At 39.3% G+C, this 24009-nt stretch overlaps 1 protein-coding gene across 1 annotated transcript in view; it reads right to left on the minus strand.

The window, feature by feature from the left end:
* Positions 1-20364: 20364 nt before the first annotated feature.
* EDIL3 (EGF like repeats and discoidin domains 3) overlaps positions 20365-24009 on the minus strand; it is a gene marked incomplete at both ends in the record, with an annotated part of 271143 nt that continues 267498 nt past the window's right edge. The window contains one exon of the mRNA XM_079548148.1: positions 20365-20514. Within this exon, the coding sequence (XP_079404274.1) occupies positions 20365-20514 (150 nt within the window). The remainder of the gene's footprint in view (positions 20515-24009) is intronic.

Below are 24009 nucleotides of genomic sequence, written 5' to 3' on the forward strand. Positions count from 1 at the left end.
AGCTTAGTGGAAATTCAATAGTCAGGTGTGTCACAGGGTGTCACCAAGGCAGTATGCATGTAAGCAAACAGTCACAAAGCCTGTCATCTCCCCCAGTCCTCACAGCTAACTGGGAAGAAGTGATGCTGTGTGTTACACTGAGCTCCAGCAGAACATAAAAGCCATCCTCCTGATCTTTCCCAGCAGCCTCTTACCATCTGTCACTTAATATTCTTCTGTCACTCATCCCTAGTGGATGGGAAACTCAGCATTGATAGTTAGTGCTGACATTTTTATAAATGAAAATGCTGACCTGTCCATGAAATACCATGTTCAGCTGGGAATAACAGCAACCAGTAGCTGAGATATAAAGGGTAACATTTTAAATGCCTTTAAATGCAGGTGCATGAAAGCTGTGCTACAATAGAGTGGTGCCCTCCATCCAATTAGGAACTGTGTCTCCTGAGGGAGGAGGTCTTCACATTTATGTATTAGATGTGTGTAAAAAAGGGGGATTCTCCAAAGAATTCGATTCGGAAAAGGCTGGTATTAAATCAATTTAAGTGTGACCTGTGGTTGCAACAGATTTATGCCCTTTTGGCCTTTTCACTTTGCATGCCTTAAATACACACTGACAGTTTTTGTATCTTGTCCAGCATGCATAAAAAAAAAAAGTAATCAAAAGATTCTGCTTTTGATCGGTTGAAATAAAAGAAGCAGGATAAAAGGTATAGATGTCAATTACCTTCAGACTAAGAAAATGAGTGAAATGAGGAGCCAAATCTGTTGCCTTCATGTCATGCAGTCCATGGCAATCTCCCAGTGACATTTCAACAATTCGCAGTCCCAGTAAAGCTAGACTTCAGTGGTGAGCCTATCGATCTGACTGAAAACATATTACTATTCCACTGTACTGGAATACTAACATCCCCTTTTATGCTTTTTATTTTTCTCTGCCTCTATGTAAATGTGTAAATCTTACCTCTGGAATAGATTTTGAACGCATAATGTATTCATATAAAAAGAGATCACATTGACAATTGAAAGGATTGCTTGAATTGCATCTCTTCTAATAGTCTCTTTGAAATTGTGCTACATAAGTTCTTTGTCAAACAGCAAATCATGCATAGTATGTCCTTTGAGCTCATTGTCTTTAGAGGCTGGTGAAGTATAAAGAGGAGTGAGTTCTAATACTGTAAAGATTTCAAGGGAAACATATTTAGCAATTCTTAGAATGACTTGGAAAAGTCGAAGTGGAACTAATCAATTTTCCAAATCACAAAAGTGATCTCATGAAAACAAAAGTAAACAAGCAAAGCCCTGTCTGTATTCTTCCCTCTACCTCTACACAGACTTCTTCCGTCCAGATGTACCTCTCAGCAAAAGTAATCAGAAGGCTTTCTGATTTATATCAGCATAGCATCAGAGCAGCAGAATCGAAGCCTTTTCAAATGACCCTGGTGTCAAACTGATCTGAGTTAAAGGGCCATCAAGATCAGTGCTTTTAAAAACACAGAAAAAGTGCCATTTTCAGTAGCCCAATGCAGGCGGTTCTGCAGGGCCACTGTGGGATGTTAGCAATTCCACACCAGTCCCTGTTTCCCACACAGTAACTCAATTGCAGATTCATATTTCTCCTGAGCTGACAGAAGTTTCTACAGCCAGCATTCTCAGGGTTGCACACGTAGCTGGGAACTGATGCCACGCAGGAGGCAGATGTATGTCAGCACTCTGCATTATGCATGAGGGTTGCTTCTCCTTGTCTGTGCAGGAGAAGCCCAGTGGACCTGGTTTGTCTCTCAGTTCAGCATGACAGTGCTGTCAGCATCCCAAAAATTTGCTCCTGGAGCCTGCCGTTTTGAGGACCCTGTGCTAACGTGAGGAGCGTGAAAAGGCTGAGGCATTGAATCTCAGCATTAATACAGGCATTTTCAAGGGAAATTCTTGAAAAGAACAAACATGCTTGTTTTGCAAGGTCTAACCTTGAGTTGTTGTCTTTGTATGACAGTTTTAAACATGATTTATGTTTTCAGGGCTCAGAGATAACTATATTTGGACAACATTGTGCCTATAAAAAATAAGTGCACTGAAACTGTATTTTTCAGAATCAAAACTTCTGTGAGTTAGGAAGAGCATGTAGATGAGAGCACACTGTCTGAAGAAGGAAAATCACTCATAGTATTAATCATTTGCCTGATTAATAGCATTGAAACACTCACACACACAAAACAGCAGTTTGTAGGCTGCACATTCAACGTGATAAGTATCTCTATCAGCACAAACTTTCTTGAATTTAGGATCCTCAATTTTTTTGGACAGATGGGCTATTCAATAAATACAATTGGCTAGACATTCTGAATTTGCAGCCTATTCATCCCCTTTCCTCGATAAATTTTACTTTGGTATTTAGTGGGTTTTTCTTTGTTGTTGTTGAATAAAGGCCTATGCATCAGCCTTCTTAGAAGAGAAAAAATGAAAGAAAAATTATCAGTAACTTGAAATACAACTCTGCATTCTTTTTGAAAACTTTCCTTTTATAGCAGATCTCCTGTGCTTGAAACGGTTTGGCATAAGTCTCTATTATATTAGTTGAATCACATTATAAACTCCATAGAATTAATGTCATCGTATACATTTGTTCAATGACTTGAACTAAGTGCAGGTTTTGAGGAAGCAGTTGCCCGTTATTACACTTCCTAAATCAATACTGTTTTGAAGGAGTCACTAAGTTAATTTATGCTTTTAGTCCCACAGTGCTTGTTCAGTTTGGCAGCTGCACAGAAGGTCAACAGAGGTAAAGCTGTGCTTCTTAAGTGTAGCAGTTCTGAAAAATTCTGGGTCACTCTAATTACTACCACTTGAAGCTAACCATAACGGCAGCCTGCCTTGTGCCTAGGACAACATGACAGTGCAATGTAACTTGGAAAAATGAAGCATGCTCTCCATTTTGTGCACTAGAAAGGCTGAGTGCATCAGAGATGTGGCTGGATTTACCTTTGAATAAAATCTTCTGAGATAAGGGACCTTACCTGCATTTTATACAGGTAAAATCTATTTATCAAAAATAATCTCTATATCAAAAATGACACTTGGAAAGTAAATTCACTAAACAGGTCTGATGGTGCATGGTGGATCATGTGGGATTTTTCTTAGCAAGAGAGCTAGGCTTTTGTTCTCCTTGAGAAGTGGCATTTGTGTTCTCCCCAGAAAACAAACCACCAGGAGAACCTTCATGTCAGGTTTTAAACACAAGACCAGACCTGGGTCTTGTCACAAGCGCACTACATAATCAGTCTCAGCACTGAGAATATTTTCCTCATGACCAGCCTATGGGATTGTGTGCTCAGTAAATCCCTATTTGGCTTGTAGTCCTTTCAATTCTTCATTTTACAGGTTCTGACCTTGTCTCCCCTGAGTTAGTTTGTGCATGCGCTTGTGAAATTGTGATCGTGCAGGAAGATGTTAAGCAAATGGTGCTAGATTTTTTTCTAAGCTTTGAAGGGAAATATTTCCATCTGGCCATGTGGGAATGCTTCAATATTTCATTTTAAAAAAATGCATAAGGTTTCAAATAATGAAGATTAATGCGTGCTGACTGTGTCTGAGCTAAACCTCTCTTCTGTGGAGATTGTAGCAGGCTTTGTTCCTTGTGAGTCCAGAAAAAAAGTGAAAAGGTGGCAAATATTCAAAAGTAGACCTGTAAAATAGACACTGCACTGTTATTTAGGCAGAGTTCCAGTTAAGTGAATCAGCATACCACTTAGTTATAATGAAACATACTGGAAAGAAGTGGGAAAAATTTCACGCTGAAACCTGGCTCAGATGTCTGAATCATGTGAGACATACCACATGTCAATTCTAAGGAGCCAAAGTCATATGAAATCAATGAAGGCATGTTAAATACAAACCTTTTTGACAATGTGCATTTCAACAACACATTTTTGAAACGTCACGTTCATTCTTATAAGGGAATAGTGTCCTTACTCTGTAAACTCTGCTTACTTCAGTTTCAGTTTTCTCAGAGGACTTTAGGAGAATGGCTCACATGGCTTCAGATGGTGAACTTTCAGCAAAAGCAAGATAGGTGGTCTCTATGGTAACTTCATGAAAGACTGCTTTGCATTGTTTCAAACCACTACTGTTATTCCAGACTCAGGCAGAAATGTCAGTCTGAACCACATCACCAAACAGACAAGAATCTGGATCTGAGTTGCTGAACGACGACCTAGTCACGATCTTTCTAGTCAGATGGCACTGTCACCTTCCTTCCTTGGTAGGAAGCTGAAATCTGCTTAGCCAAGGTTGCTCATTTTAGAGGGCAATGGAATCTTTCTGCAGAATAAGGAATCCTTGGAGGCGTCTTGCAGAAAAAAATTCTTCAGATTCCTGACACCACTCCATGATTTCTAATACTTTCTCTAAAGGAAGACCTGGTATTTTAAAGTGAAACATTCCTCGTACACATTTGAAACTGTATGTAATTAAGGTTTATGATGAGAAGAGGGCAACAATAATCTGGATTCTGAATTTTTCCCTTGAGTTTCATACTATTAATGATTCAGGATTTATTCTGACAGAAATCAAGAATGAGAATACCTTAGTATTTGAGCGCATTTTATCATGCATAGGATTTCCCCCCCCCTCCTTTTTTTTTTTTTTTTTCCTAAGTAATGAGTACAGCTGGCATATTATATAGAGAGCAGAACACTGCCTGAGTTACAAAAAGGCTAAGGTGTTCAGCATTCATGGACTTACTTCTGGCTATAAGGATGAGGCATTACCTCTCTCCTGATGGAGAGCACTTGCTGCATATATCACATTCTTTTTCTATCCATCTGAAAACATGGTTGCAGGAGGACAGAAGAAATGGGCTTCAGCTTCACCATGAGGTAATGACAAAGCCTTATCCTCAGATGTCTTATGGCATTCTGCAAAACTGTACTGATCCTCTGAATAAATAATGTCAGCTGTCTGCATAATATTTGAACAGCAAATTACTGCATCACTGAGAGGACATGGAAGATCTAAGTTAGATCCACTTCTAATTTTTATTACTGTGGTTTGATGATGATGAATCAGTTCCAGGCAATTCTATTGTCAGGAAAAAAAAAACAACATAGTCATGATAGAATTAGACCAAACTGGAACGGAATGGAACGGAATGGCACAGAACAGAATAGAGAGTAGAGTAGAGTATAGAGTAGAGTAGAGTAGAGTAGAGTAGAGTAATAGAGAAGAGAAGAGAAGAGAAGAGAAGAGAAGAGAAGAGAAGAGAAGAGAAGAGAAGAGAAGAGAAGAGAAGAGAAGAGAAGAGAAGAGAAGAGAAGAGAAGAGAAGAGAAGAGAAGAGAAGAGAAGAGAAGAGAAGAGAAGAGAAGAGAAGAGAAGAGAAGAGAGCAGAGAAGAGAAGAGAAGAGAAGAGAAGAGAAGAGAAGAGAAGAGAAGAGAAGAGAAGAGAAGAGAAGAGAAGAGAAGAGAAGAGAAGAGAAGAGAAGAGAAGAGAAGAGAAGAGAAGAGAAGAGAAGAGAAGAGGAGAACAGAATAGAGTAGAATAGAGTAGAATAGAATAGAATAGAATAGAATAGAATAGAATAGAATAGAATAGAATAGAATAGAATAGAATAGAATAGAATAGAATAGAATAGAACAGAACAGAATAGAATAGAATATGTGGAAGGTATTATGATATTTAGGCATTCCACTACACTTCACTTTCTACCTACTTGGTTTAAGATCAACAAACACTTTTTAGTGAGCACAATGTGCCAAGAGCACTTCAGTACATATTGAATGTAAGACAGCACAGTCATGTAAAAGTTAATGGAATTTGAACAGGCGTAAAGTTACAAGGCTTTCCTGAATTTACCCTGAAATACTTGTACTGAACAGAACTGAATGATCCTGGTAATATGCTTTTCCTTTTGTGGAAAATAAAACAAAGAAAAAAGCAAACCCTTACATCAGCAGATGAATACATCACCTCAGGGCTGAGGTCACTGCAGAGACTGGTGGAAAAATCTGAGTGTGCCTGAGGGACTTCTTGGAATGGTGAAAATCCCGAGTTAAATGATGCACAAGCAGAGAATGGCTGGATATTGTTGCCATTAAAAGTTTAGGCAGAAGTCCACGCCTAAGAGACACCAGTAGATGTTCAAAATACAGGTTTTGGTTATACTGCAGAGTCAGGTGAGTTTTTGTTATGGACTGTACTCTTCACCCAGATTCAGTGCTGTTACCACAGTCCATCAGAAGAAGAGCCTATTGGTCTTTCCTCCTCCTCTGATAGATCCTGCTCAGAGCATCACCTTACGTTCAGTTGTTCTGACTGCTCTGGGGCTCCCCTGCAGTGCCTCTCTCCCACCATCCAGTGAGAAGGGGCTGCCTGCAGGGCAGATCTCTGCTGCCACTAGGTCTGTCAGCTCAGTGGTCCACCTTCAGGTGCCTCACTACATGATGTGGGTGTGAGGAAGGCACCAGCAGAGCCATCAGAATATGGGAGGGAAAATTACAGGGCTACTGTTCAGAGACTGCTTTCTCTGTGACCAGCTTGTGGCAGATGGTCTTGGGTTGGCTCTTTGTTTCTTTTGTTCTCACCTTTTATTTAGTCCCTGGCTTTTAAGTATTCATAGGGCAAAACAACAGTGCTCTCCTAGGTAAGTAAGGGAACAAGCAAGGAACATATTATCATGCAGTGATTTTTCATTACGCTCAAAATCTAACTTTTTGGACTTTGTATTTCTTGTCAGTTGGAAGTAATAATTAGCATTGGACAAAGTATGAATGTCATTATAAGGAACAGCACAGCTGAGATTTCTTGTCTCATCTGCAATTATACTTGGAGGTAACAGAATCGTGTGGGCAGGTGGAAATCCCACATAATCATTTAAAAAGAATTTAATGTTGTAGGAACAGAAAAAGGTGACGGTGAAGACAGGCAAAAATGCCAGTCATGCAGATACTCCTGCATACTCCCTATTCTGCATGGCAGCCCTGTCCCAGTCTGTGCCCTTACCTGTGGCTGTGTGTGCGCATGTGTGTGCAATGTCACACTGTACTTTGTACAGGAATGACTGTGGAGAAAAGGTTCATCTCATAGCTATGTTCCTCCCTCCTGTGCAGGCATTTCTCAAACTGTTGGTTGCTGAGAGAGAGGCTGAGGATTAACATTTGCAGATATGATCTTTCTTATTCTCGAAGTAAATAATTCCACTGCATGCAATCAGATTGTCTCAAGATGAAAACAGATGAAGGAGAAACCCTTGAAATATAGTTACGATGTGCATTAATACAACATTGGCATTTGAAATCATCTTAGTCAGACTGTGCTTTGTGAATTAGTCTTTCAATTTAATTAAAGGTAACATAGCTATTCAGAGCCAGACAATGATGAGAACGTGTCTGAAAAGATAGGTAAGTTCAGATTAAAAGCTTCCCTTTTTCCTTCACACCCCTCAGTGCTGAATATTCAGTCCCAATAAAGTGAATATAAAGTTATAAAAACAGATTCCATGCTGTAGAAACCTGGAGCACCATTTTGAATGGAAAGTACTTGCAGTGTCTCCGTCATTTGTGGCAGAGTTGCTCATGCTTGCTCCTGCTCTGAGTTTGAAGAGCCTTGTGGTGTGAGAGGTGGCATGCAGGAGACAGATTCCCATTCTCTCTCTGCTTCTCTCTTGCAGGTCAGTTCTGCAGACTCCAGACTAGGAACATGACAAAGGCCAAGGATTCCAGTCACCCTTGAGCGTGGCTTCACCAGCATTGCATCCCAGTAAAAAACTGCTTTTCTGAATTTCAAGTCATAATCGGGGCTGGAAAAATGTCCATGTGCTTATTTGATTCACTGCAACCGATATAAACAAGTGGCTCAAAATGATGAAAAAAGACATCTTTGACAGAGTCCAGTAATTTACTAGCAAACTGTGTATCAATGAAGATTTCTTAAAAGAAGCAATATAAGAAAATTTCACAGTGGCTCATGGAGCTAACAAATAAGGCTCATTCAAGCCCTAGAAACACTGAACTGTATCGCGGGTGCCAGAAAGGAGCACGCAGCACATTGGAAAGTACATAACCAATCATCCTGGAATATGATTGGCACAATTCTCTCTTTCATCCCCAAATTAAGTTCTGACTTCTATGAAGAGGTTGCTTGAATTCTTGGTGTAAGGACTGCTTTTATAGAAGCCAGCATCCGGGGTATCTCAAGCAACCTTCCACTTGGTATAATGGAAGTATAGAGGTATAGTATAGAGGACAGTAGACAAGTCCACAATCTGACTTTGGGAATTTGAGTCGTCTCAATGCATTGCAGACATTGGTCTGAACAGAATGTAACCCAGTGGTGAAAAAAAACTAACCACAAATGCCTTTTTTTTGCAGGCCAGAGGAATGCTTGTGGCAGAGGCTGGGAAAAGATCGCTAAATGTTTAAAAATAAAAATACCTAAACTTCTTTAAACCATGATGGGACGTGTTTACTGAGCCATTCCTGCTACCCACTCTGTGTTTACAGGTGTAAAGCCTATGTGCCATTCAGCTAGCTCGGCAGCTGCAGCAGGACTGGACAGACGTTCCTTCACCACATCACACCCAGCTCCTGGGCTGCTCTGGTTTGGAAGTCTGGTTTTAGACTCCAAGAAATATCTGGGGAATGTAGCCATTCAGTTAAATGTGAAAAGCCATTTGTGAATAGGTGGTCTCATTCCCACAGCTAAACAACGCTTTCTATTACAGCGCAGAAACTGGAAAGAAGTGGAAAGGTGGAGCAGCCAATGCGAGTGGTGAGTGACATTTGCTGTATATGCACATTATATAAATATCAGGTCAGATTCGTCTGGATGCCCCTTTGAGTCCCATCTAAAATGGAGTATCTTTGAGAAGAAAAAAAACATTCATACTTCTCCTGGTCAATGGATAGTGGTGGTACTTATACTAAAATATTTGCAAATCATTTAGTTATGGGAAAAAAAATATTTTTAAAACAAAGAAAGGCTTTGACTTTTGAGTGTTCCCATGTGAAAAGAACTCAATTTCTTTGTGAGCTCCTAAGCCAAGATAGTTAAAGAAAGAACAGGAATATAGATAAAAGCCCATAAACAATTTCACTTATTTCTCTTACAAGGAAGAAAATTATATTGGCATCCAGAAGATGGACAGCAAGATTAGGCTGATAAATTTAAATTCTCACTGTGGTACACAAGCTTTCTGCCAGTTGCAGTAAATAAGGTCCTTGGAATGTCTATAGGAGAAACTCATTTATCAGCATGCTTTCACATCAGATTTAGCCAGTTGTATTTGCTAATATATTTAAAGCTAACAAGTTTTTAGTCAAAAATTTATACCACCTAAATGTTCTTTGACATGCCTGTCATTTAGGTGGGTGCAACACGAAGCACCATGCATCGTTGAAATGCTGGTTCTAAAATATTTAGAATAAGAAAATTAGAAAAAAAGGCTGATCATACGGCTGAGCACACAGGTCTGGGGCTGCAGCTGGTGCAAGCTGACAGCTACAAATCAGTAAAGTATTTGGTTTGCAGGTGTCTGTCTGAGGGGTCAGCCTGAAAAAATGGATGAATTTTGAGTAAGTGCCAATAATAGTGCCCTGCAAGTTCAATGTGGTTCATGTATATTAACTGTGTATAACCTTGTCCATCTGGACTCAGTGCCCTCCTTACCCAAGGTCCCAGTCCTTGGCTTTATCTTTTCTCAAATTATTTCCATATTTTGGTCTGATTTAATCAGTCTGCAGTTCTCCTTTCTCCTTGTGGCTTTTCTTCTCGCTGTGCCCGTAGCAGAGGACCTTGTCCCCCACACAAGTGGCAGCATTTGTGAAATATGCTCTAATTTTCAGTTCATAGATCAGTGCATTTTTCAACCCTAGGAATATGGACCTGGTGCTTCTCATCCATTTCCCATATCAGCAATGCAGAAACAGGCATTTCAAACCCCTACAAGAGAGAAAGGTGCATCTTATCTGTGTATAAGCTCAGAGTTAGATTTTCATGGGAAACATTCCTGTTGCAAAGGTTTCTCCACGATAAATGAAGACTAAAATAGAAACTAGCACATCATGTTTAAGATGTGTGAGGTTCAGGAAAAATTATGTAGAGGAGGATGCAACATCTTACTATAAAAATGCTAATAGTCTTGCTTCTCAATTCCATTTAGACAACAAAAATAAAAGAAAATAAAGAGTTGTGTTGGATATGTATGGAACAGTAATTTGTTCCCACAAACCTTGGAAAAACACGAACAGGACCTCTTGGGAAGAGGTATGGTTTCCATAAAATAAATCTTAATTCCTCCAGTGTGTACTGTAAGAAATAGAAAAAAATGGTGAGTGAAAGGGCAATAAACTGGGAACATTACTGATCAAACCTAGGAATTGGAATCACTGGGCTGCTGGGAAACCATGATGCAGCTGCCACTACCAAAACCTGGAGGGATGATTCACATAACTGAAATGTGGCTATTGATGTGTAGAAACTGTCCAGAAGGGACAGGCAAAGAAGGAGTGGAGGAGTCATTATAGGAGGCACTTGGGATCACATGCTCTCATTCTGCTGGGGGTCATAAACTACCCAGGCACCTGCTGGAAAAGTAGCACAGCAACCTGAAGGCAATTCAGAAGGAGGCAATTGAGAGGACAACTTCCTGAGCCAGGTAATACACAGTCCCATCAAGGGGAGGCAGTACTGGACCTGTTGCTCACCAATGCAAGCAAACTGATTGGTGATGTAAGGAGGCTGCCTGGGCTGCAGCTGTCATACAGTGGTATATTTCACACTCCTGAGGCATATAAAGAATAAAATTAGGAAGCTTAATTTTAGGAAAGCCAGCTTGCAGCTCTTCAGGGAGTTAGTCAACAAAATCCCCTGGGAAACTGTCCTCAAGAACAAGGGCAAACTCCTACCTGACCAATTTGGTGTGGCTATATATGATGGCGTAACAATGACAGTGGACACAGAAAAAGCCACTGTTTTCATCTATCTGGACTTTGACATGTTCCCTCATAACATCCTTATCTCCAAATTGGAAAGGTATGGATTTGGTGGATGGACTATGCAGTGCATAGGAAGTGGTTGCAAGATTGTACTGAGAGAGTGGTGTTGAATGTCATCACCTAATGGAAATCAGTGAAAAGTGGTGTCCCTCAGGGGTCACTGCTGGACTGGTGTTCTTTAATATCTTCATCAATTACATCAATGGTAGGATTGAGTGTATTTTCAGGAAGTTTGTTGATAACATCAAGTTGTGTGGTGCAGTTGACACACCTGAGGGATGAGATGCTATACAGAGATAACTAGACAAGCTGAGCAGTGGGCCCAGGTGAACCTTACAAGATTCAACAAAGCCAGATGCGATATCTTGCAACTGGCCACGGCAATGCTTGCTATCAGTACAAGCCTGGGGATGCAAGGATGGAGCACTGCTACCAAAAGGGGCTTGGGTTTCTGGTGATAGATGGCAAGCTGGACATGAGCCAACAGTGTGCCCTTGCAGCTCAGAAGCATCAAAAGAAATGTGGTCAGTACGGTGAGGTAGGTGGCCCTTCTCATCTACTTTGCACTAATGAGACCTCACCTGGAGTACTGCATCATAGAGTACTCCATTGCGTGAAGTCCTCAGTGCAGTTGAGATACTGACCTGTTGGAGTGTGTCCAGAGGAGGGCCACAAAAATGCCCAAAGCTTGTGAGGACAGGCTGAGAGAGTTGGGTCTGTTTGATCTGGAGAAATCTCTGGGGATACCTAATTAGTGGTCTTTCAGTATCTAAAGGGGGGCTGTAAAAAGTGGGGACAAACTCTTTAGCAGGGTCTTTTGTGAAAGGACAAGGGGAAACTATTTCAAACTACAAAAGGAGAGATTTTGCCTGGAAATAAGGAAAGAGTTTTTTATGGTAATTGTAATGAAGCAGTAGAATGATTTTCCCAGAAATGTGGTGGAGGCTCCATCTCTGGATAGGTCAGACTGGATGGGACTCTGATTAAGCTGCATATGTTTCTGTTCATGGCAGGAGAGTTGGACTAGAAGGCTCTTAAGTGTCCAACTCAAACAATCCTATGATGATGTTATTCTGTGATTATGATTCTAACCTAAATCAAAAGTTGGAATAGAAACAAAATCAACTCTTATGTTCATTAGCGAGTGTTCTGATGCACAATGGATTTATTTGTCTAGCTCTGTAAGTGTTGAAGAAAGTTATAGGTGGTACCTCTACATGAGAAGTATAATTATCCTTCTGCTTCCTCTTTCCTATTTCTAGTCTCATAGCTATTTAAAACAGAATGAATGATAATGGCCTACAGAAAATGCATCTATGAGAGCTGCTTTGAAAATAATGCCTCCTATTTTATTATCTTGGCCCATGATGTCAGAGCCGATGATGGTGTTATGGCAGCAAAGATTGAGCCTTCTCACCAACATCCCATTACATTTTGTTGTCATGCAACAGAGGGCAGTAGAGGAGCAATCTGACAGGATGGCATCTGACATGGAAGTGTGTATGAAGCAAAGGTGTGTGATGGAATTCCAGCATGCAGAATAAGTTTCCTTAACATTCGTGTAATCTTGCTGTATGTTTGCAGAGAGCAAACAGTTGGTGTGAGCACACTGAGGTGGTGGGTGGTGCATTTCAGTAGTGGCAGGCAGTGACACTGAATCACCTTCACTGATGTAGACTGTTTTGAGAGTAGCACTATGGTGATAATGCATAGCTAATGGTGATAACTATGTTGATTAATAGTGTTTCGTAGCTGAGAGTATACTTCATCAAATCCTAAGAGTTACAGTGCTCTTTCTAGTTCTTGTAGTTTCCATGGAAACAAATGGGAGGCATTACTTTTGGAGCAAACAATGTGTATGTCCATGTTTGTGTTATTTTTATGTATCTCTCTAAATATGAGAATTTTTATATAAGTGTATTCAACATAAAGAAACCAAGCTTTAATAGCTTGTTCAAAAATTCTACATCCATGCCTCCTCCAATGAAGCTATGAAGCTCAAATATCAAACTGTAAGTCGTAAGTAGAAAAGGAATTTCTGCAAGTCAGAAATCATAATGTCATGATTTTGTGATTTTTGGTTTTCGGTATTACACATCATAGCATCATGTAGTGCATGGGTAATTAAAGAGTTAATGCTCCAGTTCCACAGACTGACAACTTTCTGGATACCTGGCTCTCAGAAGAGAAGAACTATATATTCCAGGGGACCTTTTGTGTGTGAGGTGAACATGATAAGTCATGGGAGGAATGAAGTCAGGGGGTCTTGCTCCCTCTCGCTGTTGCCTGGCAGAGGGTGTGGGTGAGCTTCCGAGCCATGTGTCTTCAGTTCAAAGCAGGCTTTTTTTTTTTTTTTTTTAAGGAAACTCTCTTTCTCCTATTTTATTTATTAGTTTCAATTTCAATTATATTGTATTATATTGTGTTATTTTGCATTGCAATATCACAGTAAAATAAGTTTTCCTCCTTAGATCATTATTGCTATTCCTTTTTTTTTCTTTCTTTTTTTTTTTTTTTCCCTTGAGCCCAGCTCCCATGTCCCTACCTCTTTTGCCTTCTCCTTCCCATTTTTGGGGGTGGGGGGGGGAGGGCTCGGGGGGAGGATTATGGGCCTACTGCCCCCCTGTCACGGGCATAGATCAATCTACTTAACTCAGTGACACATAAAAACATCACAATTCAAGGGAAAATTAACATGTATATAAAAAGTGAGCAAAGAAAATTCAGAGAAAATATTTTTCTAAAATTCATCATTCTAGACTGTGGATATGATTTATGTGTGTAAACCTGGGATTGCTTGACCGGAGTCATCAGCTGTGTTTCTTGCTCATGCCCTTGCACTCACAGGACAAGCTAAAAACAAAAGTAAGAAAGCTTGTTGGTTGAAGTATAAAGAGTTTAATGACTGAAGGAAAGAGGGGAAACAAATATTAGACCCATTCAACTGATGCAATTTTTTGACGATCCTTCGTCACCTCACCAAGTAGACTGCTGGCAACCTCCACCCCAAACCTCCTCCCCTCCATTGGTGTTGCTGACCAGGATGTTATAATATGGCAGGGGGCATGGCCAGTTTGGGTCAACTGTCCTGGCCATACTCTGTAGGCACTGCAGTGTTGTTAGTGCTGCAGTAGCCACCAATCCAGAATATGAACCATATGGGATATTGCAATGAAAGGTAATTCCATCCCAACCTGAATCGGTAAAGAAACCCATGGTATATATATCAGCCCAAAGAGCACACATCATATAATTTTATGCTTTCGTAAGTACACGTTGTACCACTTTTTTAAGAAGCCTTTGACCCAGCTTCAATGAATTGCCTATATTTTTTATGCCCAACAGTCTGTGTGCTTAATTGTATTTATTGTGGTCATAGCAATACATTTCTTTACTGACATCTTGCAGTGCCCTAGAAAAACAATATATTTCAGGATGTTGTTCATTCTAGTCTGCTTCTTATTTTCCAGTCTGATGCAAAAGTTTAGTGACCTTTCCTACAATATTTTGAGGGCTGATTTCCTTCATTTAGTCATGGCCACCAGAAATGTGTCTACTGACCTATCATCTGATGTGCAACCTCAGATAACCATGATGCATTAGCTTGTAAATCAGTGAGAAAGCAGCTGCATCTGAAACATTATCATGACGAAAGGCTGTGCTCTTTGACAATTCTTGCCATTCCCACCCGTATTTCACTCTGTTATTCATGCTTCTCATATATTCATATGTATGTGGAGAACACTTGTAAGTTGATATATATTGTATCTGTATCTAAATACAACTGGTACTGCTAAAATACATACTGCTAAAATGCATTTTACTATGCTCTCAGAAACATAAGCTTTGAGAGCATGTGTTTCCATGTTCTTATGTTCAGATACATTTAAGCACATATTAACAGTTCTTCAACTACTGATAGTAATAAAAATTGTCAAAAGATAATTTGTGATCTATGCATTTATAAAGCTGGGCAACAAATGTTTCACACAAGGATTAAATTTACCTGCCCTCTTTTGTATTATTAGCCTAAACCAGTCTTCTGCACCTTAAATTTCTAATAAAGAAAATTATATTTTGAAAGAAAATAGGAAGTTTTCATCAGTGCAATTATCTTTCACTTTGTGCTAACTTACTTTACAAGGCTAAGTGTTCACAGATTGTTTACTGATCACTAAGTGAACAAATTAACCTGCTGTTGAATTGAAAATACGAAGTGTCATTGTATTTATCACAGAAGTACCAGGGACTTATATTTCATAACTATATGTGTTGATATGCATGCTAATCCCTTGAGATCATTAGCAACAGGTATGGTAGGATGGACACTGATAAATAGTTGCCATTATGAAGAGAATTATTAATTATTTTCCCTCACTGTCTTCATTAAAGTTCCTGGGGAACTGCATTATGAAGAATGAGAGGAAAAATCACTTTTCATTTCATCAAGTGCAGGCCCCAGGTTTCATGAAAAAATTGCAATTTATAATTGAAAGTAAGGATGTACTCAAGATGTACACTGTCAGACATTTGTAACTATATACTATAACTATAACTAATATTCACCATTCACTAGAAGATATCCTCTCTTTATGTGCAACACTGTATTCTTCTCCTTTTTAAGACTGGTAGACATACACAATCAGAAGAAATTCACAACATCATTTCTGGGAGTTTACTGTTGAAATGCATTACACTGTTAAGTGTACAGATTGCACATTTGGCAGACAGAGTAACTACTGTCAGTGCGCACTCACGGATGGAGACTACTTTTGGTTGAAGGACAGAAGACGAGATGGGGCTGCAACAAAAGTCCCAACAAAAAAAATGTACATATCTGTGAACTTAATCTAGCACAGTATGGAGTAAACCACTGATTACCTCTCACTATCTTTAAAATATACCATTCTACTTATCTTTAAAGTATTTTAAAAGTCTCGGTGTTTGAAACTGGGAGTGAATAGCTTTTCTGTGCACTACATTCACCACCCATCATAGAAAATAGAAAGACTAAATTTCCTGAGTTTTGAAAACATTTCCATTAAAATATTGCTTTGTCTGTCAGGCATGACCGTTTTGGTCCTTTCCCAGGCACTGCAGCAGAACTGCTGCTGGACATATGTAATAGGGGCAACTCTGCCCTGGCAGGCTGGCAGCAAAGCAAAAATATGAAGGAGAAAGGTGGTTGTGAGCAAGTACCGGCCCTGTAAGGCAATCTTGGTTGAAAGTCTCATAGCAGCTTGTTTATCTTTGCAGAAATTAATTTGCCTATGCAGGAGTAGAGAAGAGAGGATAAGGACTGATACATATCCTGAGAAATCTGACTTGAAGGAAATGAAATTGTCTGTTTATATTTCTGGTGCTTATTCAGACAGCACTAAGATAAAAAATGTTTTTAGCCTCACTGAAACCTTTGCTTTTTTTTATCTGGAAGAACAAAGGGAACACATTGAAGGGAGCGCAGAACCAGGGCTGATTTTACCAGAAACAAACTTACCTACCACAAAGACCCCACGAAGGAATCCAGGAAAATGCCATCTCATATCTCTGCTCTGCATTTGCTGCAGGTCTGGCTGAGATAAGTTGTATCCATTCAAGGTACTGCAATATAAGTGCTTCAGAAATGGCCTCATTTTTCAAAAGTTTTATTGTTAAGTTTGAAGACTAGACAAGGTCATACTGGTTTTACATCATCCTACATGATTTAAGTATATACAAAACCATTTGAATATTACACAGCTTGAAAGGTTGCAAAGGTCTTTGTGTCCAAGACACTTCTGTACTTACTGACACATCAGAAGCCAGCACTGAATATTATAGATCATATTTGTTGTATAGCAAAGATACACTCATTTAGAATCCTTAGTCTTCAAAACTCACATGTATTTGTATGCAGCCATTCCCAAAGAGAAAGTCAACCTGGTGACCACAGCCAGGTAGCATGGTAAGCCCTTCACACAGATAAAACTGAGCCTGGTGCCAGTGCTTGTTTTCCCAGGCTAAAAACATAGTATGTTGCGGAGCCGCAGAATGGTGCCGACTTAGCTGGTTCTGAGTGAAATTTAATTAAGAGTGTACTTTCACTCTTGTTCAATGTCACTGTCACAATTAATACCCAAGGATCCTTTCAAAGTGTTTTTCCACTTATCCTTTATGTGCTTCTCTTTTTGGTATGCCAATTGCTTTCACTGGGAAAGTACGGCTGTGTTAGTTATGACTTGTCCCTTCTGTCAGTGGTTTTCATGCACAAAGAGGGGAGAGTAAAATAAAGGGAAAAACCATAATACGGGAGCACACCTGATATCAAGAATTATTTCAGTATGAAATAACAGCAGGAATACAGTTTGGTTTTATGGCTGCTCAATACCATTTAAAGAAAGTTTCTGGCAGCTAAAGAATAATTTCAGTAATAAAGCCACAGCAGACTGGCTGAAAGTGTTGGGGCACACCTATATGATTCGTTTATAATTTATTGGAGCATATTATTATAAAGTACAGAGCTTTGTTTCCAGGTTGCGAAAGCTGCTGGCAGATGGAAGCTAACACAGAGTAAAAGAATGAAATTACTCAACTCCAAGTTAACACAAAATAAAGTGACTATTTTAGGTATTCTAACAACACTACTTTTATATGCAGATAAATGGTTAGCAATCGAATTAGCAACGGAAGACAATACCAAAAGTTGCAAAACATGAAAAAAACAATCACTTGGGAATGAATATTCCAAAACAAAACTAAAAATATTTGATGAACTAGAGACTCCAATTTGCAGAAATGCCTCCCTTTTTTAGGTTACACAGTCCATTAGATACATGGCTATTCTTCCAACTATAAATACTCAGTTGCTATCTTAAAACTGAAAAATGGTTTTAGATGTCTTTAAATACTGTGTGTCCTTAAAAACATTTTTTTGTTTGTTTTTGTTTTTTAATGAAGAGTTTGAGGTGCAAAACATTGACAGTGTTTAACTTAAGAATACAGTTTTTCTCTAGAATTTTATGTATCCCCATGATTGACTTTCTCTTTAAAATCACTCACTATGCTTGAAGACCACTTCATATATACATCATTAAGGAATGCTGTTAACACAGTTACAGACAAGACATTAACAGTCTAGTGGCTTTTGTTATGCAGCACAAAGTAAAAAATAAAGAACGAACTTAGCAGTGTTGCACAGAACTTCAACATTTCTTACACATACTTCACCTTTATAAGACTTTCCTGTAGAAGTCTTTATATGTCTAAGCCTTATAAAATAAATACTTGTATAAATACAGTTTAAGGATTAAATCATTTTATAGAGGCAGGGTGTTCTGTTTGTTAAAATGTGACAGTTTAAGTGACGCTATCCGAAAACCGCCACCTATATATCCCCAATTCTTGCAAGTAAAATTCCTGGCTGCTAATCTAGGGTCTTTCACAGTTAAATGGATTATATATTTTCTCTGTGGTGGAGAATGTGTGATTAAATGCAGGTTTTGAAATCCAAACCGTTTTGTTTCCAAAGCAAACTTTTCCCTTTGCAGACTGTGGGCCAATGGGGCATTTGTCTGGGAAGCAGGACTCAGGCTCATACTTCAGTGTTTTGGTTTCAGTGAGAATGTAATGGTGACAGAAATTAAGTTCAGTGATATTTGCTAAAACATGCAGCTGTATATATATATATATATAAGTAATTTATATTTTGCCATCAGCATGTTATGAAGTTAACAGTGTGATCCCATGTGATCCCATTATTTCAGGTAGCAAATACAACATCTCCTAACTCCTTGTCCCAAGGTCTTAAAGGTTCTGGTGCTTCATCATCATGGAGCACCTTGTGCTTAGGAAGCTCAGAGTGCTTCACAAGATTGGTGTGATTATCTCCATTTGTGGGGTGAGGTTACTGCCCAGCAAACAAACACCAGAGCCATGACTGCAATGCCCTTCCCCATCCCTTCTTTCACTCTTGCTGCTCAGCTACCTCATGCAGCCAAGTCCATTGACCTGTCTTGTTTCTAGATCCTATAAGGCATAGCAGCACCCTCCGCCTCCATCCAATGAGATCTGCACTGCCACCCAATGCCTAACCGTACTTCTAGCATCTTACAAATCCCATCACTGTTTAATTTTTTTCTGGGTCCTAGGGCCCTAACTGGACATACTTTCTTAAAACAGCATAGTATGAAGCATTTCTGTAGATGAAGCATGACAAAGATCAGCCTCCTTGTGGCTCAGTGGCATACTCAGCAAAGACACAGCTGGGAGCAGAGGGAACCAAGTGCCCAAATCTGGTGCACTCCTACAACATCTCTTGCCTCCATGCTTGGGAGAAAGAACATGACTGGTGCCATTAGAAAGGCCCAGCAGGAAGATTTCCCAGCAGCAAGGAGGTCATTCCTTCCACATGCTTCATGGTACCTCTTTCCTTCATATCACGTGTCTCCTCACAGGAAGGTTTCTGAAAGAAGAAGTCAGATGGGCAGCTCCATCGAGGGCAGTTCACTCCTGGGTAAGTCATGCAATGGGTTCAGGATTTATGCTGTGCACTGTGCCTTTACCTTTGCATGTACTGAAGACGTGGAACCACAAGAACCCGCCTGTCTCACCTCAGCATCCTTGCAAGAACACCATTCAAGCAGAATTAATGTACTTTGGCAAATTCGTTAACTTCATAATGTACTGACAGCAAATTTTATTCCATATACAAATGGGTCTTTCAAAGAAAATAACAGTGATACTGAACAGAAAGGATGAAGGTTATGCCTATAACATGCAAAATTGAGAAGGAACATGGGGCTAGCTAGAAAAATCCTTTTGCAGAATGGACTCTGCTGTTTAGATAGGAATAATGAAAGGTAGCTAGTAATATCACAGGTACTGTATTTTACGGTACCACAAAGTATTTTCCAAAATATGTCATAAATAGTGACAGCGTTTGATAGGCACAATTACTATAATGCAGTCATCCCCAAGTAAACTTATTGCTAAAAGCTGCAGTATCACTTTTTGCAAGTAAGATGACAGTATGATTTATGGAGAACTTGTCAGCCCAATGTTACTGAAGCTGCAAATGAGCTTTGTCATGCTCTTTCTCTTCCCTTGTAAAAAGGATGCTGCTGTTTTTCCCTAACACATTTCAACTAGTGTGAACAAATTAAAGGAGAGCTAGAAAGATAATGCCACAGCAAAAGGGACAACACTAACATATTTCAAGGACAAAATTGGATTGGATCATTTAAAGGGCAGGCTTAGACCTCCTTGCGAAAGACATTCAGCGGCCTACCATAAAATGAGCACTTGATCATGAAAAACCCACTCAGCTTCCTACAGGCTTTGCAGTTTCTTCTACAAAGGGACCAGTAGGGGTACTGAGAGCTATGACGCCCAGCAGAACCCCACCTCAGTCCTCCTCCGTGCAGCCCAGCAGCTCTGACCGCAGGGTGATCCGGCCATACCACGACCATGGGATGATGCGGATGTGCCGGGCGTAGATCGGAGGGTCAATGACGTTCTTCCGGTGTGTGTCATTGTCAAAGTTTCCCTGGAAAACCTAAAAGGCAAGCAGCAAGAAGGTTGGTGCCTGGATAGCCAAGCTTGAGAACTGAGCAATGACTGGGTTAGGAACGCTCCAATAGAGACATTCCTTCACGGCTGACACTTGCTGGGTTCAAGGAGGACTCTTCTTTTACACATGCTATTTTACATACCAAGGTACTCCTTGGACTAGTGTTTTATAAGACATCTGACAAATACTGGCCCAATCATAGGGCAAAACAACATTCCTCCTTAATGAAGGTCTGCACGATATTATTTCTCAGATAGAAGGGAGCAATGTCTTATTAAAACATCAGATACCTGCAACCAAAAAGTAATGTCCAGAACTGACATCAGTGGGATCCAAAAGGAAGTGACAAAGTGAGTGAAGAGCCTGAAACTACATAGTAGAACCAAAGGAGACAGAAAAACCCTGAAATCCATGGGGCCAAAGAAAGGACCCCACACATGTGACTCAGGGTCTGTGTGGGTTCTGGACCTGCATGCCTGGCTAGAACGTGAGGTGCAGATTCAGCCCACAGTTGAAATCACCGTTACCATTTTAAAAATTAACTGCCTTTTTACTTGGCATTTGTATCTTGTCAAAATAATCCTAGGAGGTTCTGTTACTGTTTTGGATGAAGTAGCATTAGAAGAACACTTACTCACCAATGCAGCTTGGATGCCATTGCATAAGCTGTGATAAAATTAGTGACTATAAAGGACACTATCATATTCTGTTGAAAAATGTTACCATAAGCATTAATAGCTTTGGAAGCAGCTCACGATTCATTTAAAAATATCTTAACTCATTCTAAGGCAGGTAAATACATTCTTTCCAATGGCATGTGTTAGTCAATATATCAGTGAGTTCCAAAACTCTGGTCTGGTCTGAACAATGCCATTTTTTTCTCCTAAGAGTCGTGATTCAAATTCAAAGGGCATAGCATTTCTCTTTCAGCAAAACGGTCAGATCACCCCCCTGAGATATTTTCGGTTTGTATGGGTAATCTTCAATGTCTTCAAATGTCTTTTCATTTACAAAAACATTATTTGATGTCTTTTTGACTTCAAATGAGTGATTTTCATTTGCATAAAGCACAAAAGGAGTATGATTCTCTAGAACAAGTGCTTATGTGACTGAATTAGTGCAGAATGAAAAACTTCTTTGAAGTTCTTAGGAAAATGTCAGAGGTTGAATCCAGAAGAGAATTTTAGTCTACTAAATTCTCAGAAGAGAACTTAGACTACTATTTTAGTCTTTAAGCTCCTCTCAAGTGCTATCAGTTTGGCATTTTCACGAACACGTGTATGCTCCACAAGTGATTCTCTTTCACAAGTGATGTATTTCCCTCCTTGCCTGGAACCTCAGCATTCAAGCTAAGCAACAATTAAGATAAACATATAAAATTTCAGAAAAAACTGGCCACAAAACCACAGTGCTGTGACTGTAAGGAAAAAAAGAAGCATTTTTGTCAGGAAAAGTTGTTTGTTGTCCAAGTATAGTCTAGTCTTGATTACAGAAATTAGCTAGAGCTTTAAGATTTCATCTGAATTTGATTATCATTTGTATCAGTACAGCATACAATACAAGAAAGCAAACTCATTAAAATTAGCAAGGTACAATCTGCAGCAAAGAAAGCTTAAAAGTAAAAGATTGTTCCTTTTGATTTCTTGCACATGCATGCGATTTATCTGTTGGCTTTTTTTTACCAATTCAGACGATAAGCAATGCAGAACCACAAGCAATTCTTGCTGCAGAGGAATTGGAGAATTTTTTATTTTCTGTTTCATTTTTCCTGTGGAAGACATCTCAGAAATTGCATTTTGACTAAGACTTGGAATAAAAAAAGTCTTTGTTTACCAGAAAAATCCATCTACTCGCTATCCATACCCACATACATCTGTGCAAAGTGAAAATATCTGAATCAAACTAAGGAACAAATACTGATGAAAGAGTTGGATTATACTATTTTTCTTAGAGCCACGAAAGTGTATGTAAAATCACACACAATGTCATTATTACCTGAAACTGAACTCATCTGTTTCAGATACTAATTTATGCAAATGTAAAATTTAGCATCCTTCAAAATTCAAGATACAGTCTCAGAAAATTAAAATTGCTAGATCAAAGATTTTAGGAAAACAGATTTATCAACGAGAGAAGCTTTGCGAACATCCCCAAATGACTGGCATGAAATATAACATCCCATGAGCAAACATACTGAATGTGTCGCAGTAGACCAGTGGCAAATTTAAAATCATAGAATCATTAAGGTTGGAAGAGACCACCAAGCTCATCAAGTTCAACCATCAACCCATCGCCACCATACCCTTAAACCATGTCCCACAGTGCCAAATCTACTCTTTTCTTGAAAAACATCCAGGGATAGAAAATTTACTACTGAATTTTTCATTCTTCATTTTACCTCAGCTTAAGCTCACTAATGAAGTTAAGAAACTTGGAAGAAAGGGCATATGATAGATGTCTTTAACATCATAAATGGCATGGAGATCAATCACAGACAACACTGCATTGTTCCTGTAGAATGAAATGAATGAGTCACCTAATGGTCGTGCTGTTTCACACACCGTGTAATCAAACTGTGGTACTCTTTCTCACAGTATTTAGGTATTAGTAAAGTGAGATAAACTGCTAGGGGTAGGATCTATAGCCAAGGACTGCAGAACATGCGGGTAGAAGAGTGCAGGAAACTGGGAAGACATCTGCTGGAGGATGCATGCTCCCTAGTCTGGGCAGGTCTTCAGCCTCACACAACAGGGCAGCTCCTAAATCACCAAGTACCTGTATATGTAAAAGTGGATCAAAGCTTTTGGTTTATTTTAATTTTTCTACTGGGAGTATCTGTTTATGTCAGGCTGCATACTTAAAAGGTGTAAGTTACTAAAACTTTCACTCAGAAACTTCAGCAAGTTTACACGTACATATTCCCCACATACATATGTAGCTCCTCTGTATCTCAGTATTTTACAGCTGCTTTTAAAATAAAAAAGTAGAAAATGTATGATAGTGTGCTTTTATGTACGATAACTTATGACCAGTTTGCAAAAAAAACCCACAACTGCAGAAAATACATACATAATGATATTCTCTGCCAAAAAAGATTTCTGAAATATAAACAAGTCTTGCTTATAGCTGTGTCAAACAAGGTATCTGGTTGTCTTGCCTTTAAATACTCACTGAAATTTTTCATTAGAGCTAAGTGTTTTATGCCCTAAGCAACATATTCAAATTATGACAATGTAAATTGATTCATATTTTAAAAAGAGAACTGTAAAAAAGTAAGTTTTATGACAAGATAATTTAGAATAACTATCTAAGGAAGAATAGCTTGGGAAAATTGAATTTATTATAAGGAATGCTTGCTGTAAATGCGGAGCTTAAAAGCAGGTTTCAGGGCACATCCATAGCACTAATTAACAGGTGGGGGCAAAGGGTAGAATGGGGTTTGTTGCATTGTGTCAGTGGATACCTCAGAGATATGAAAAT

The sequence above is a fragment of the Tetrao urogallus genome (genome assembly GCF_951394365.1).
Source record: "Tetrao urogallus genome assembly, chromosome: Z".
Lineage (NCBI taxonomy): Eukaryota > Metazoa > Chordata > Aves > Galliformes > Phasianidae > Tetrao > Tetrao urogallus.